Here is a 17465-nt window from a genome sequence, read left to right as displayed (position 1 = left end):
TGGCAAAGAATTCCACAGATTCACCATCCTCTGACTAACAACATTTCTCAGGTAAACAAAAGTCTGAAGAAGGGTTTCGGCCCGAAACGTTGCCTATTTCCTTTGCTTCATAGATGCTGCCTCACCCGCTGAGTTTCTCCAGCACTTTTGTCTACCTTCAATTTTCCAGCATCTGCAGTTCCTTCTTGAACAACATTTCATCTCCTTCCTAAAAGAACGTAATTTCATTCTGAGGCTAAGGCCTCTAGTCCTAGACTCTCCCACTCGTGGAAACATCTCCTCCACATCCACCCTATCCAAGCCAAGGAGAAAGGAAGAGGAGCCAGAGGGCTGAGGGAGAGCTGAGAAGGGGAGGAGACAGCAAGGCCTACCGGAAATTTGAGGTCAATGTTCAGGCCGCTGGGGTGCAGACTGCCCAAGCGGAATATGAGGAGCTGCTCCTCCAATTTCTGGTGGTGCTCACTCTGGCCATGGACGAGCCCCAGGACAGAAAGGTCGGATTCGGAATGGGAGGGGGAGTTGAAGTGCTGAGCCACAGGGAGATCAGGTTGGTTAATGGGGGCCGAGCGGAGGTGTTCGGCAAAACGATCGCCAAGAGAGGGTTACTTGTTCGAGAAATTAATCTTCACACCGCTGGGTTGTAAGTTGCCCAAGTGAAATATGAGGTGCTGTCATTAAACCTGGCTGCTCCACAGTGACTCCATCTACTCTGCCAGGAGCTGTAGCTGGAAATTTCCTGCAGGCGCAGTCGTCAGGAATATTGGAAGTGTCCAGATCTGCATCCTACATGAATGTACCAGCCTCTGTAACCTTTATAACTACTTCCTTGTACTCAAACAGTAAGATGGAGAAAACTAACTTGTCCCGACTCACCCTAGTTACTGAAGCCCAATGTACATTAAAGCCCACACTTTGACTACAACCTCAAGTTCTAGCAGGAGTGGCCTTTTTGAGAAGGGCTGTCTTGCCCCCCTATTATAACGCTGCTGGTAGGCAGGGATAACATTTGCCCTCTCACCTGGACCACAGCTTTTGGATCAGTCACTGCTGGGCCTGCAGGGGGGAAAGCCTCAGATAGACACAAAATGCTGGAGTAACTCAGCGGGACAGGCAGCATCTCTGGAGAGAAGGAATGTGTGACATTTCGGGTGGAGAGTCGGGGGCAGAGGGAAAACCTCACTCTCTTGCCTAGTGCTGAGAGAAATATATTTGTAATGAAAATAAATGAAACTGCGCAAGATGTTTGTTAAAAAATATTTATTAAATTGGATAAAAATGAACCCTTTACAGTCATATGGTATTTGTAGTTTTAAGATTTCAGCAACTCTTACTGCATTTTTTTCAGCCACAAAACTAAAAACTTTTATTCCTATAAGATGTGATAACATATAGGCAAATTAATAGCGCACCCTGACAAAATAACCCGATGTGACAAAAAGTAATCCACAATCCACAATTTCAACAGCTATTTGCATCTGTTTATACAAGGCCAGAATGTTCTTCTGATTTGTGTGTAATTGATGTGAGGGGAGTTTGTCTGAGTGGAAGAGAGTGCTAGAGCTCTGCACTTTACAACCAGTGCTTGGAGTCCACCCATGGCAGGCACAATGAGTGACCCAATGTTCTGCTGCCCCACCACCCCCACAGGCCAGGCATCTCATCAGGACATCTCAACGTCCAACGGTTCTGCCCAGGGACAAGAGCCGAGCCAATGTGAAAGACATCAATAGCAGCTGGTTCTGCACCAAACTCAATCTGAATCCCATGTTGACGTGTCACGGGCTGCGAGGCATACTAACAAAGCTTTCTAATTTGAAGAAAATCCCAGATCAGATTCCTGACGGGGGGGGAAAGAAGCCTCAAAACTACCTTCAAAACTGGTATTTAAAAAAACAAAAAAACATGCACAAACTGTGATAGGAATATCACAGTGTATAGTATCTTCTAGTGATCTGCTGAACTTGTATTTTTGACTCTCCCAGTTTCACTTGAATCCACTGCCCATCTGCTTCGTTGGGCAGTTTTTGGAGATTATAACGTATGGCTGAGGTGCGGTAGGAGCTCTCTGCAGCGACTCAATTCTTCAGAGTGCAGTCCTTCCCCAGTTATAACTGGTGGCTGGTTCAGCAGTAGCAAGTATCACAGTGTGCAAGGAAGGACGAAAACAAACAAGGCAAATTCAGCTTTTGAATTCCGTACCCCATCCGAGAAAAAAAAATGTCCATTCCGTCCGGGGCACCAGTTGAATTGGAGAGTACCGCCCCCCCACCCCCCCCCCCCAAAGTACTTTTCACCGGTGAATTCATTACTGACCGCTAAGAAATGCCAAGTGTCCTTTGGTACATCGGTTGGCATAATGCCCCTTTTCACCGCACTGCAAAACAAAAATAATTCAGTTCAAGACGGTTTGGATAAGTATAGAATCACAGAAGGGCTTTCATTACTCACCACTACCTCATTTATGTGACAAGAGATTTGGACTGATTCTCATCAGAGCAAAATGAAAATATTAAAACTGAGTCAAGAAAGTATTGAAGTAAACATGCTAGGATAAACTAAAATAGTTTGCACTCATTATGGGTTATGGTATGAGTGCAGGCAGGTGGGACTAAGGGAAAAAAATTGTTCGGCACGGACTTGTAGGGCCGAGATGGCCTGTTTCCGTGCTGTAATTGGTATATGGTTATATGGTTATATGGTCATTGAAGAATCCAAACAGCTACTTCCCATTGAAATTTAAAATCTTTTCATGGGGAAAATGTACTAATATACAATGCCACAATGTACTTTGAAATAAAACCATTTGAATGTATATCACGTACGTAACTGTTACAAAACAACTCAAATTGGATGAACTATCAGTACTTTTCCCTCTAACCCTTTCTTGTACCTGTCTAAGTGTCTTTTAAACGTCATCGTACCTGCCTCCTCTGGTAGCTTGTTCCATATACTCACCACACGTGTGGAAAAGATTCCCCTCAGGTTCCTATTAAATCTTTCCCCTCTCACTGTGAACCTACAGTGCCCTCCATAATACTAAACATGACTACTTTCATTTACATGATATTGCTGTGTCTCAAACATTATGGTGCCCTGAAATGGGGGGGACGATGTATAAACACTGCTGTAATTTCTACATGGTGAAACCAAAATGTATAAAAATGGCCTTTATTAAAATCTGACAATGTGCACTTTAGCCACATTTGATTTTTTTCTATTACAAACCTCAAATTGTGTATAGTACAGAGGCAAATAAATAAATGATGGATCTTTGTCCCAAACATTATGGAGGGCACTGTATGCAGTTCCTTGCTACATACCATATCCCCCACATGGTTTTATGTCGATATGAAAGTGGTGTAAAGACTCAAAACGTACTTCTAACTCAGACATGTTCATCAGTGATAGGAGCAGAATTAGGCCATTCGGCCCATCAAGTCTTCTCCGCCATTCAATCATGGATGATCTATCACTCCCTCCTAACCCCATTCTCCTGCCTTCTCCCCATAACCAGAGCTGCCAAGTTTTGTCGTAGCATTTCAGTATTCTAGTACCTGAAAATCAGTATTTTGCTGAGGAAATCATTATTTTTACGTAGTGTCATTTTGCTGAAAAAATATGTTGTTTTTTATGTGCAGTCATACCCATGTAAGAGTACAAGAATGCATAACTTTGCTACCAATTGACGTCTTCTACGCATCTTACTTGACAGTGCATTTATTGCCATCTCTTTGTATACTGCTGTTTGAACGGCTGCTTCCTGCTTTTTGCACCAGATGATGATGTAGAAGCCATTTTGAAGTCTCTCTCTCCCTCCCTCGCTCTCTCCCTCCTTCCTCTCTCCCTCCCTCCATCCCTTTCGCCCTCCCTCCCTCTCCATCCCCCTCCCTCTTTCTCTCCCTCCCTCCCCCCCCCTTTCCTTCCCACCCACCCTCTCTCTTCCTCCATCTATCCTTTTTTTCTCCCTCCCTTATTCCCTTCCTCCCTCTCTCCCTCCCTCCTTCCTTCTCCCTCCCTCCTTCTCCCTCTCCCTCCTCTCCACCCCATCCTCTCTCCCCCTTGAGCCCACCCACCGTTCTGTAAAATCAAGGCCAATCCCAATGTAACTGCAATCCCACTGGTAACCTTTCACCACTAGGCTTATCCAGAATTCTACCACTGCCTGAAAAATAATCAAAGGCTCAACTACCACTGAGAAAGAGAATTCCAAACACTCATTGTTATACGAGAATTTTCCTGAACAGTCTGTGACCCAAGCGATGTGGCCATAGCGCTGTGTGTAAAGCCCATAGCGCTGTGTGTAAAGCCCATAGCGGTGTGTGTAAAGCCCATAGCAGTGCGTGTAAAGCCCATAGCGGTGTGTGTAAAGCCCATAGCGGTGTGTGTAAAGCCCATAGCGGTGTGTAAAGCCCATAGCGCTGTGTGTAAAGCCCATAGCGCTGTGTGTAAAGCCCATAGCGCTGTGTGTAAAGCCCATAGCGCTGTGTGTAAAGCCCATAGCGGTGTGTGTAAAGCCCATAGCGGTGTGTGTAAAGCCCATAGCGGTGTGTAAAGCCCATAGTGGTGTGTAAAGCCCATAGCGGTGTGTGTAAAGCCCATAGCGGTGTGTAAAGCCCATAGTGGTGTGTAAAGCCCATAGTGGTGTGTAAAGCCCATAGTGGTGTGTAAAGCCCATAGCGGTGTGTAAAGCCCATAGCGGTGTGTAAAGCCCATAGCGGTGTGTAAAGCCCATAGTGGTGTGTAAAGCCCATAGCGGTGTGTGTAAAGCCCATAGCGCTGTGTGTAAAGCCCATAGCGGTGTGTGTAAAGCCCATAGCGGTGTGTGTAAAGCTCATAGCGATGTGTGTAAAGCCCATAGTGGTGTGTAAAGCCCATAGCGCTGTGTGTAAAGCCCATAGTGGTGTGTAAAGCCCATAGTGGTGTGTAAAGCCCATAGCGCTGTGTGTAAAGCCCATAGCGCTATGTTTAAAGCACATAGCGCTCCAGCTGGTAGCGCTATTTTTAGAACCCACAGCGCTATAGCCGACAGCTCTTCATTTACATTCCCACGCATTAAACTGACAGCGTTCTGTTTAAGGTACACAAAAATGCTGGAGAAACTCAGCGGGTGCAGCAGCATCTATGGAGCGAAGGAAATAGGCAACGTTTCGGGCCAAAACCCATCTTCAGACTGATGACTTCAGACTTCAGCGTTCTGTTTAAACCTGGAGCGGGACAGGCAGCGAGAACAAGGAATGGGTGACGTTTCTGGTCGAGACCCTTCTTCAGACCGAACTGAACTCCGTATTGAAAATCCGTATTTAACAACACAAAACCGTACATCCATATTCTAATCGCAAAATACGGAAAATACGTACCACTTGGCAGCCCTGCATAACCCCTGACCTGACAAGTGTTTGATCATTCGTGGAATCATTTTTCCCAATGACATTGACCCACTCACCTTGTAGCACGTGACTTGCTCCAACGGTCTGGGGCCTCGGTTGGATGTGGATTGAAACTGCGATTGTGGCACCATTCCCCCAGGCTGCGTCACTGGTTTCGGCGGCCCCACAATGGTGTTTGTGCTGGTAATCTGCACCAAGGAGGAGGATCGCTGCAGAAACTGATTAATGTTCTGCTGGGAAGAGAAAGACAGACCTCATAGACTGAGAGGACAGCTCCAAAACTCAAATTTGAATTCATAGTGAATGCATCAAACCATCGCCGTATTTCACATTGCAAACAAATTCATTGTTAAAAGGCGAGCCAATCTCACATGACAAATCTCAGAATTACAGCTCGATCCAATGAACCTCAGAATACAGCGTGATAAGTCGTGAAAAGACACCCCCATAACTCACTTTAAGACACCTGCCTGTACCTCTATTACCTGTATACTACTAATTTAGTAGTATAGATATTTTTAGTTTAGTTTAGAGATGCAACATGGAAACAGGCCCTTCGGCCCACTGAGTCCAGCCGGATTGTTGATCACCCGTTCACACTAGTTCCATGTTATCCCACCTTCTCATCCACTCCCTACACACTGGGGGCAATTCACAGAGGGCAATTAACCTACAAACCTGCACTTCTTTGGGTTGTGGGAGGAAACCGGAGCACCCAGAGGAAACCCACGCAGTCACGGGGAGAACGTGCAAACTCCACACAGACGGCACCCGAGGTCAGGATCGAACCTAGGGCGCTAGTGCCACGAGACAGCAGTTCCACCCTAGTGCTATACTCCCCCCATCTCACCCAGAAAACAGACAAGCTTTTATTAGAGTGTGGTTCGGTAGACACTGGGATTTCTGTATAAATTGGCCGGGTAGTCTCCCTCCAACAAATCCCTGCTTCACGCATTAATATGATGCTGGTGTTGAGATTCAAAAAGTAAACACCCATTCATCCCTAACATGACAACATGGATGACCCCATCCATCAACTATACATCCACCCTTAACATGACAAGAATCTACCATTCTTCATGTGTGTCTATGCAGGGGTCCCTTGATGTTTTAAAACTAAACAATTACTAGGCAGCAGCTCATAGCAGAAATCTTGGCCACCTTTTTACTTTCCATCTTACAGTTATTTCTGGCCCACTTAAAAGCCCAACTGCACACAAATCGGGATCCCAACTGGAACTTGGAACTGTACTGGAGAGTACCCACTACTGTCCTGACAAGATGCTGATACAACCCAGGGGACTAACATGGATAACGGTGGGTAAAGAAATATTCTTGGGCCAGGTGAAGCACATTTTCTTACAGACAAGGGAAGTTGAATAGATACAGTCACTTTGTCTGAGCCCAGGGCAAATAATAACACGATGCATTAAGCAAAAGGGAGTGAGATAGATTGTAAAAAAAGTTATAAGAGCAGAATTAGGCCATTTGGCCCATCAAGTCTACTCCGCCATTTAATCATGGCTGATCTATCTTTCCCTCTCAACCCCATTCTCCATGCCTTCTCCCCATTACCCCTGGCACCCTTACTAATCAAGGATCTATCAATCTCTGCCTTAAAAATATCCATTGACTTGGCCTCCACTGCCTTATGGTGGAAATGAATTCCACAAATCCACCACCCTCTGACGAAAGAAATTCCTCATCTCCGTTCTAAAGCTACGTCCCTTTATTCCGAGGCTATGGACTCTTGTTTTCGACTCTCCCACCAGTGGAAACATCCTCTCCACATCCACACTATCCAGGCCTTTCACTATTCGGTAAGTTTCAATGAGGTCCCCCCTCATCATTCTAAACTCCAGCGAGCACAGACCCAGTGCCGTCAAATGCTCGGCATATATTAACCCAATCATTTCTGGGATAATTCTCATAAACCTCCTCTGGACCCTCCCCAACACCAGAACACCCCTCTTCAGATATGGGGCCCAAAACTGCTCACAATGGATCTCCATTGGACACGGACATGCAACATGCATCCCTGTTTTAACAATCTGGTCCCCGCGAAATAAATGCTAGCATTGCATTTGCATTCCAAAAACCATTGCATTTGTAAACGGATTAAAGATTTTGGAGAAATAAAAGTCTGGATTCCATCCGCACCTTCTGTAGAACCTGCTGCTGTTGCTGCAGTGGAGGCTGCTCAACACCGGTACCCATTGGTAGCTCAAACCGAGGGCTGGTGGAGGGAATAAATCACAGTGTGTTAGAACACAAACCTTCAGAGTAACATTTACAGTCAGCCAAAGAGTGCAAGGAATCAGCTCACCCTTTAAACTCTCCTGTATTTCCCGACTTCTGTGCTGCAAATTTAAATCATTCACAGGCTCACAGGCAAAAGGCATAGAAGTGTGAAAACGCACACCTCAAGATTTAGGGACAGTTTCTTCCCAACTGTTATCAGGCAACTGAACCATCCTACCACAACCAGAGAGCAGTGCTGAACTGCTATCTACCACATTGGTGACCCTCGGACTATGCTTGATCGGACTTTGCTGGCTTTACCTTGCACTCAACGTTATTCCCTTATCATGTATCTATACACTGTAAATCGATTGATTGTAATCATGTATTGTCTTTCTGCTGACTGGTTAGCACGCTGCAAAAAGCTTTTCCCTGTACCTTGGTACATGTGACAATAATCTAAACTGAAGAGTTATAGATAACTTCTACCATTTGTAGAATTATTCCAACCTTACCTTTAAGGTTGTGTTTCTCAGTTCTGGAGCACTCCATAAGGGGAAGTGACAACCCTATTAAAAGCCTTTACATTGGAAAACCGCTATTTGATACACCATCAGCCTACTAGGATGCTTAGTTTTGCAATAAATTCTAGTACATGACTATTAAATAAAATCATGCGTTATTACATCAGAAATCGATGGACGAACTTGGAATATATTGTACACTTTTTGAATATGGTTTTAAAAATGGTGAATGAACATTTCAGTCCATTAAAATTGTACCAGACATGGCACAAACATCAAGTTATGCAGCACATTAAGTTATTGTATAAGGCATCAGCCACTGATGCCGAAAGAGGGTTTCGGCCCGAAACGTTGCCTATTTCCTTCGCTCCATAGATGCTGCTGCACCCGCTGAGTTTCTCCAGCACTTTTGTCTACCTCCCATCTCAGAGACATTCCCTTCATCCCAACCGATGATGATGTTGGATCATCATCACCTCACCTTCCCTGCAATTTACAACTGATTTAACAAAAAAAAAAAAAATTCCCAATTCTGTCGAAGGGTCTACAACCTGAAACGCCAACTCGGTTTCTCTTCCCAGATGCCGCCTGATCCTCTGCGTATTCAGCAGTTTGATTTACAGATTTCCAGCGCGCGTGATTTTCATGATTGAATGGCATGCTCCCGAGTTGCCGTATACTTACTGCATGAATTTACAGTAGGGGCCTTCGAGACAGAACCCTACCAGATAGTTGACACAGATGACTCGCCGAGTGTGCCGATGCCTGCACAGAGGGCCTGCAACAAGATAGGACTCAGTTCAGCAATCTAAAGTTATAATTCATCAACAAACACCCTCCCGTTTCGGGCACGTACAACACAAAAGGACTCTGCCAACGCCGGGTCACAAATGGTCAGGTGAAAAACAATGCACACGTGGTATAAAGCAGGTATTAATATTTAAGGTAGACAAAAATGCTGGAGAAACTATCTGAAGAAATTCCGTCTGACGAAGGGTCTTGACCCGAAACGTCGCCTATTTCTTCTGTCCATAGATGCTGCCTCACCCGCTGAGTTTCTCCAGCATTTTTGTCTACCTTCGATTTTCCAGCATCTGCAGTTCCTTCTTAAACATATTAATATTTAAGAGACATTTGGACGGGTACATGGATAAGATGGGTTGAGAGGGATATGGACCAAGCGCAGGCAGGTGGGATTAGTATAGATGGGGCATGTTGGTCGGCGTGGGCAAGCTGGGCCTTTTTCCACACTGTATGACAATATTTTTATTATGATTAAAAAGTAGGTTTCTAATGGTAACTCAGACTGATAACGAATATTTATAAAATGTCCCAGATCCACCGAGTTACTCCAGCACTTTGTGTCTTTATCTTAAAACAATGTCAGTCTGACAATCATGGGTCAACAGCTCAAAGCTCAGCCGGTTCGCCTGTGAAGATTGACATTTGGGCAATCCACTAGAATGGAAGAGGGAGAGAAAGTATTGCTTCCCTTTCACAAGGATATTCTGTTCCACTCCCTCAGCCTCAGCCACACAAATGCCCCGGCTGAGAGTGAAGCAAAGGGACACGTTCTCATATCCCCAACATGACCAAACTACTTGACTGCATCCATCCATTTAATTCAACCACGTTACTTGTTCAGAGTGTGTAACACTTACCATGTTTACAAAACCCTCGGTCGTACCAAGGACAGTCTTTGATTTTGGACTCAGGATCGATATGCAGAAATGGACATTCCTTGTTACTACATTCTCCTACAGAAGAAAAAAAACTAATTAACTGACCATAAGGAGAAAGTAAGGAAAGCAATAATATTTAGGACTTGCTTAGATTATTTCATAAGTTCATGTCATAGGAGCAGAAGAAGGCCATTTGACCCATTGAGTCTACTCCGGTATTCAATCATGGCTGATCTATCTTTCCCTCTCAACCCCATTCTCCTGCCTTCTCCCCATAACCCGACACTCTTACCAATCAAGTATCTGTCAATGTCCGCCTTAAAAACACCCAATGACTTTGCCTCCACAGCCGTCTGTGGCAATGAACACAATATCCCAAAACCCACTTCCTCCAACTGATTCAGGAACCTTTTTCCTTGTTCCAACATTTCATCTGAACTGATCATTCTGACTGCAATCTAACTCTCTGGAAAGGAATTTGCTCTGAAGCCATATCCACATCTGAGGATTTCTACCAGAGAAGATGGGTGACGGTGAAGGAATCAAACACAGGGGTTTTGCAAGCAGCATTTTCAGATCCTAACCTCAGCCCATTCAAAGCAGCAGGGGCATGCACTCAAGCTGAATGCACACGTGGACTAGGGACTGAGAATACATACGTGATCATCTTCTGAAACAGGGCATGTTTTGGAAACCATCGATCGGTGGCAGATGCTCACACAAACTCACGACTGACCCGTCAGCTCACCCCAGCTCCCAGCAAAGAGCACCACACTGCCCAGACACAAAAGGACAGAAACAAAACCGGCAGAGGATCTCAGTGGGTCAGGCAGAATACGTGGAGGGAATGGACAGTTGACGTTTCAGACCGTCTCTCTGGACCGAAGGACCACAAGGGAGATAACCAGTATAAAGAGGCGAGGGGGTGAGGCAAGAGCTGGCATACAATAGGTGAATCCAGGTGAGGAGGGATGGATTGGTTAATGGAGTCAAGTGGGACTGATGAAGGGTCTCGACCCCAAACGTCACCGATTCCTTTTCTCCCGAGATGCCAGAGGTTATCAGATGTCAGAGGTTATGGGGAGAAGGCAGGAGAATGGGATTAGGAAAGAGTGATACATCAGCCATGATTGAATGGCGGAGTGGATTTGATGGGTTGAATAGCCTAATTCTACTCCTATCACATGACCATATGACCTTATGCTGCCAGACCCACTGAGTTACTCCAGCTTTTTGTGTCCATCTTCAAGCGGGGACTATCTCTCCTCCATTCTTTAGTCCAGATGAATGGTTTTGACCCAACACGTTGATGGTTCATTTCCCTCGCACAGATGTTGTCCAACCTGCTGTGTTCCTTCAGCAGATCAATTTTTGCTCCAGATTCCAGCATCTGTAGTCTCTGGAGACTCAATACAGAACATTTTCTAGTGGAACTAACTCTATAAAGTTTTTTTTTTTTAAATCACCAGATAATTGAAAGTAAAATCTTGTTATGGCTGTACTACCCACAATTGTGATGCATTACAAATTTGAAGTCACAAAGACAACATTCTGTCCCTCCGAAACTCCCTGGTCAACTCGTCCCTTCTCACCCAAGCCACCCCTTCCTCAGGTAGTTTCCCCTGCAACCGCAGGAGATGCAACACCTGTCCCTTTACCTCCCCCCTTGGTCTCCATCCAAGGACCCAAACAGTCTTTCCAGGCGAGGCAGAGGTTCACTTGCATCTCCTCCAACCTATCTTTGTCCAACTCCCTCCCCTGACATCAGTCTGAAGAAGGGTCTCGACCCGAAACGTCACCCATTCCTTCTCTCCAGAGATGCTGTCTGACCCGCTGAGTTACTCCAACATTTTGTGTCTACCTTCGATTTAAACCAGCATCTGCAGTTCTTTCACGCACATTCTGTCCCAAGTTCTAATGCTTAGTTTAGTTTAGAGATACAGCACGGAAACAGGCCCTTCAAGTCCACGCCAACCAGTGATCCGCGTACACTAGCTCTATCCTACACACAAAGGAAATTTACAGTTTTATCAAACCCAATTAACCTACAAACCTGCACGTCTTTGGAATGTGGGTGGAGATAGGAGCACACAGAGAAAATCCACACGGTCACAGGGAGAACGTGCAAACTCCGTACAGACAGCACCCATAGTCAGATCGAACACGGATCTCTGGCGCTGCAAGGCAGCAACTCTACCGTTGCGCTGCCATGCCGCCCAACATGCTAAGGCAGTTAGTTTGGAAATTGCAACCAGAGTGAACAGAGCTCACCAAACTTGGAATAGAAATAGCACTCCGGCATCTTGGTCATATCGTACTCGTGCAAGAATTCACACTGATCTCCTTTCTTGCAAAGCCCCCGCAGCCAGTGTTTACACACGACCGTCTTCTCACCACTGATGTGGCGAAACGGGCACATTCCACCTGCACAGGAAAATAAGACCGATTCAGTCACCGAGATCAGCTTTTCCTCTTTCCTTTAACACAGTCCGACCGGCAGCACTGCATTTTGCAGTATTCCTCTATGTTCTCATTCTCTAATTATCATAATTTCATAACTTTTAGGAACAAACGGGCAATGTTTTCCCCGACCTTACTTTCCCATTAACCAGATCACCAGCACATCATCCCCTTGTCTTACCCCACCAGTGCCACTCCCTTTGTTCTGTCCACCTCTCTCCCATTTCTCTACAACTTAATACAGGGAGGGTGGGGGATAAATAAATAGAACAAAGGATCTTTGACCTAAAGCATGAGCCGTTTCTCTTCCCATGGATTCTGCTCAAATCTTAGTTTTGTTTAGAGATGCAGCGCGGAAACAGGGCCCTCAGCCCACCGAGTACGTGCCGACCAGCGATCCCCGCACATAGCACTATCCTACACACACTAGGGACGATTTACATTTATACCAAGCCTATTAACCTACAAACCTGTACATCTTCGGAGTGTGAGGGGAAACCGGAGATCTCAGAGAAAACCCACGCCTGGTCACTAGGAGAACGTCCAAACTCCGTACAGACAAGCACCTGTAATCAGGATCGATCCCGGATCCCTGGCACTGTGAGGCAATAACTCTACTGCTATGCCAGTGTGCCATGAGAGTTTCCCCGCTTTTTCCAATTTGTATTAAAATGTCTGCAGTTTTTGACTTTCAGTCCAGGACGATGGTCCCCACCGTAATGCCTATCATGGTCGGCGTCGAGAAAGACATCATTGCCATGATAAAAACTGCAAATAGGTCCCAGTATTTTCCTCTCGGTCCCATAATTTAGCCAAGAGGATTATTTGATGAGCCACGACTGGACCATCAACACCAAGTCAGGTGGATGCACAAACATTACCCAAGTGCTTCTTCTCTCCATACAAAGTGATTAATTCACATCTTCCTCTGCCATTATCGAATGAAACAAACAAACAGGCAGGGAGGAGGAGGACCATGGAAGGTGGTGGGGGACAAAACACAATCGGAAACCAAACCTGCTTCCTCAGAGAATGGCTTGTCTTCAATTATAATTAGATACGGGAGAAGTTCAATGAAAGAATCTTAGGTGGTTAGTGTCAACAGTAACTAATCAAACCAATCAACAGTTGCTTACCTTTCCCACACGATGCCCTTAGAAAGTACTCGCACACTGCTGCACCAGACTCTGGGGAAAAAGAAGTAACAAGTGTCTATTTTAAAAACATGTTTAATCGTTTTCTAAATCCCTTATCCAGTCATAGGAATGGAGCCATTTATACTTCAAACAATTGTCTAAACGCTGGTTATTTTCCATTCCAAGTCAAGTCAAGTTTATTTGTCACATACACATACGAGATGTGCAGTGAAATGAAAGTGGCAATGCTCGTGGACTTTTGTGCAAAAAGACAAACAACCAAACAAACTATAAACACAATCATAAACACACATATTCTTTTACATAATAAATAATGGAAGGAAAAACGTTCATTATAGTTAGTCCCTGGTGAGATAGGCGTTTACAGACCGAATGGCCTCTGGGAAGAAACTCCTTCTCAACCTCTCCGTTCTCACCGCATGGCAACGGAGGCGTTTGCCTGACCGTAGCAGCTGGAACAGTCCGTTGCAGGGGCGGAAGGGGTCTCTCAGGATATTGTTGGCTCTGGAGTTGCACCTCCTGATGTATAGTTCCTGCAGGGGGGCAAGTGAAGTTCCCATAGTGCATTCGGCCGAACGCACTACTCTCTGCAGAGCCTTCTTGTCCTTGGCAGAGCAATTCCCAAACCAGATGGTAATATTCCCGGACAAGATGCTTTCCACCGCCGCTGAGTAGAAGCACTGGAGGATCCTCGGAGACACTCTGAATTTCCTCAATTGCCTGAGGTGGTAAAGGCGCTGCCTTGCCTTACTCACGAGTGCTGAGGCGTGTGATGCCCATGTCATATCCTCGGAGATGTGGACTCCCAGATATTTAAAACAGCTCACCCTATCCACAGGATCCCCATTTATCCTCAATGGAGTGTACGTCCTCGGATGATGTGCCCTCCTAAAGTCCATGATCAGCTCCTTCGTTTTTTTGATGTTCAAGAGGAGGCTGTTATCCTGGCACCAGAGTGCTAGATCAGCCACCTCCTCCCGGTAGGCCTTCTCGTCGTTGTCCGAGATCAGGCCCACCACCACAGTGTCATCAGCAAACTTAATTATTGAGTTGGAGCTGAACCTAGCCACACAGTCATGTGTGTACAGGGAGTACAATAGGGGGCTGAGGACGCAACCCTGGGGCGATCCTGTGCTCAGGGCGAGGGACTTCGATGTATTCCCTCCCATCTTGACTACCTGGGGCCTGGCGGTGAGAAAGTCCAGGACCCAGGCACACAGGGAGGTGTTGAGCCCCAATTCCATTAGCTTCCCAGCCAGTCTGGTGGTCCAGGAGTTTGAAATGAATTGTTTTTGGACAGACTATTTCCTTATCTCTGTATCTTCCCCTCCCCTGACTCTCAGTCTGAAGAAGGGTCTCGACCCAAAACATCACCCTTCCCTTCTCTCCAGAGATGCTGCCTGTCCTGCTGAGTTCAGCATTTTGTGTCTATCTTCAGTTTAAACCAGCATCTGCCGTTCCTTCCTACACACACCCCATTCGTGTTTCCCAATAAGAAAAACAGGCCACCACAACAGTGAAAAACAATGGAGCAGCTGGCTGACTATCCGACCATGGAGCAGGTAGCACGGGATTACATGGGACCCGTGGAGGGGGAACATCCCCCAACCTGACCTGATCTTAAATGGCACTCTCATATTTGCCTTCACCACCACCCTCGGCATCACATTCTGGGAAATCACCACCTGTGGAGGTAAAAGCTCCATTAAATGTTGCCCCTGTCATCCTTAAGCTGTGCCCTCAAGCCTTTGACATTTCTAATCTATGAAAAAGTTACTGGCACTCCAACTCTGCCTCTCATCATTTTGGAAGGAGGGGTAGTATAGGGGGTGAGGGAGAATGGGGGTGAGGAAGAGGGGGGGGGGAGGGAGAGTGGGGGGAAGGGAGAGTGGGGGGAAGGGAGATGGAGAGGGGGTGTGAAGGAGATGGGGGGGTGTGAAGGAGGGGGGGAGGAGAGGGGGGGTGATGGAAAGGGGGGGTGGAGAGGGGGAGGGGGGGTTTAGGGGGTGAATGAGGGGGGGGGTGAGGAGGAGGGGTGTGAGGAAGAGGGGGAGGGAGATTGTGTGGGGAAGTGAGATTGGGGGGGAGGGAGAGTGGGAGGGGAGAGGGAGAGTGGGGTTTAGGGGTGATGGAGAGGGGGTGGGGGGTTTAGGGGTGATGGAGAGGGGGTGGGGGGTTTAGGGGGTGATGGAGAGGGGGGGTGAGGGGGGTTTAGGGGTGAAGGAGAGGGGAGGGAGAGGGGGGTTTAGGAGTGAAGGAGAGGGGGGGTGATGGAGAGGGGGAGGGGGGGTTTAAGGGGTGAATGAGGGGGGGTGAGGAGGAGGGGGTGTGAGGAAGAGGGGGAGGGAGATTGTGTGGGGAAGTGAGATTGGGGGGGGGAGGGAGAGTGGGAGAGTGGGGGGTGAGGGGGGTTTAGAGGTGATGGAGAGGGGGGGGGTGAATGAGGGGGGGGGTTCAGGGGGCGAGTATGAGTGAGTCCCCAGTCCAGGCCGCTACTCACTGTCCATGCCGGGGAAGGGCAGCGGCTGCGCGCCCAGTTGCTGCTCCACCGCCATCTCCAGCTCGAACCTGATGTGCTCCACATTGGAGATGAGTTCCTGCATCTTGGCGCCGACCAGCTCCTCTCCGCCCGCTCCCGCTCCCGCTCCCGCCCCGGCCCAGACCCCAGACTCCGGCCTCCACTCGCCGCCTCCCCGCTCCAGGCAACGCCGCCGCCGCCGCCGCGCCGACCCTTCACCCCCACAGCGCCCCCTGCCGCCGCGGAGGCCTCCCCCGCCTCCAGCAACACCTGTCCACAAAGTGGTGGAGCAGACACAAAGAACTACAGATGGACCTTGTGTCTCTCCAAGCGAACCTTCTTACTCCAAGGATCCTCACATGGACCTTGTGTCTCCAAGGATCTTCAGATGGACCATGTGTCTTCAAGGATCCTCAGATGGATCTTCAGATGGATCTTGTGTCTCCAATAATCCTCAGATGGACCATGTGTCTTCAAGGATCCGCAGATGGATCTTCAGATGGATCTTGTGTCTCCAATGATCTTCAGATGGACCATGTGTCTTCAAGGATCCTCAGATGGATCTTCAGATGGATCTTGTGTCTCCAATGATCCTCAGATGGACCATGTGTCTTCAAGGATCCTCAGAGGGACTTTGTGTCTCCAAGGATCTGCAGATGAAAGTTGTGACTGCAGGTGAACCTTGTGACTCCAAGGATCCTCAGATAGACTGTCTGTCTACAAGGAAATCCTTGTGATTCCAAACGATCTGCAGATGAAAGTTGTGACTCCAAGTAACTGTAGATGGACCTTGTGTGTGCGAGAAACTGCAGATGCTAGAATCTTGAGCAAAACACACAAAGTGCTGGAGTAAGTCAGCGAGACAGGCTGCAACTGCAGAAGGAATGGACATTCCTAAAACGTAAAGTGCATCTTAACAGGTGAAGTAGCATCTATGGAGGGAAAAATGCAGGCCACGTTTTGGTAGATATAAAGAACTGAAAATCCTGGTTTACAAAAAAACACACTGCTGGAGAAGGTCAAAGGGACTCAGAACATTTAAAATAGATTAACTATATTTATTTATTAAAACGCAATGCAGACTACATTGTAAATGCTCAGTAAATGTTTTCTCCATTTATATATGGTAGTGATTTTAACAGACAGAATAGTGCAAGCCATGTTACAGAAGGTATAGAAGATATTGGGAGCAATAATGTATAATTTATGGGAACAACGCTTCAAATCCCTCAGAGGGTTTCAGAGATGTGTTCTGGGAGTTAACTAATCGTGGAAGAGATGTCCATATGAATGAAAGTGTACTTAAGAACAATTTGTTCCATGTAAGATAACTTTTCTTACATTATTGTATCGGTTGCTGCTGTTCGTTGAGTGTTTACTTATAAAGGATATTTTGTCAGTACTTGTCCTAGTCAACACTAACGTAAAAAGCGCCTTATATGCGGCGACTCTTTGCGTCCTCGTGAAAGCAAAACAAAGAATTTCACTGTGACGTG

General features: G+C 46.7%; 1 protein-coding gene across 2 annotated transcripts; it reads right to left on the bottom strand.

Moving 5' to 3' along the window:
* Nucleotides 1–1242: 1242 nt before the first annotated feature.
* On the bottom strand, nt 1243–16149 carry cpsf4 (cleavage and polyadenylation specific factor 4). Of its 2 annotated transcripts, none has more exons than XM_033041088.1 (8): nt 15952–16149; nt 13431–13481; nt 12106–12258; nt 9814–9909; nt 8837–8930; nt 7548–7623; nt 5444–5620; nt 1243–2374 (listed from the first exon to the last, which is right to left on the bottom strand). In XM_033041088.1, the coding sequence occupies exons 1-8, from the start codon at nt 16052–16054 to the stop codon at nt 2306–2308; spliced, it is 819 nt and encodes a 272-aa protein (XP_032896979.1). In that variant the 5' UTR covers nt 16055–16149; the 3' UTR covers nt 1243–2305. The 2 variants fall into 2 exon arrangements, with proteins under 2 accessions (XP_032896979.1, XP_032896980.1); XM_033041089.1 differs by having other exon boundaries at nt 5444–5617; nt 15952–16147.
* Nucleotides 16150–17465: the final 1316 nt, after the last annotated feature.

The sequence above is a fragment of the Amblyraja radiata genome, chromosome 22 (assembly GCF_010909765.2).
Source record: "Amblyraja radiata isolate CabotCenter1 chromosome 22, sAmbRad1.1.pri, whole genome shotgun sequence".
NCBI classification, from domain to species: Eukaryota; Metazoa; Chordata; class Chondrichthyes; order Rajiformes; family Rajidae; genus Amblyraja; species Amblyraja radiata.
The sequence above is the reverse complement of the archived record's forward strand: the minus strand, read 5'-3'. Positions and strand labels throughout refer to the sequence as shown.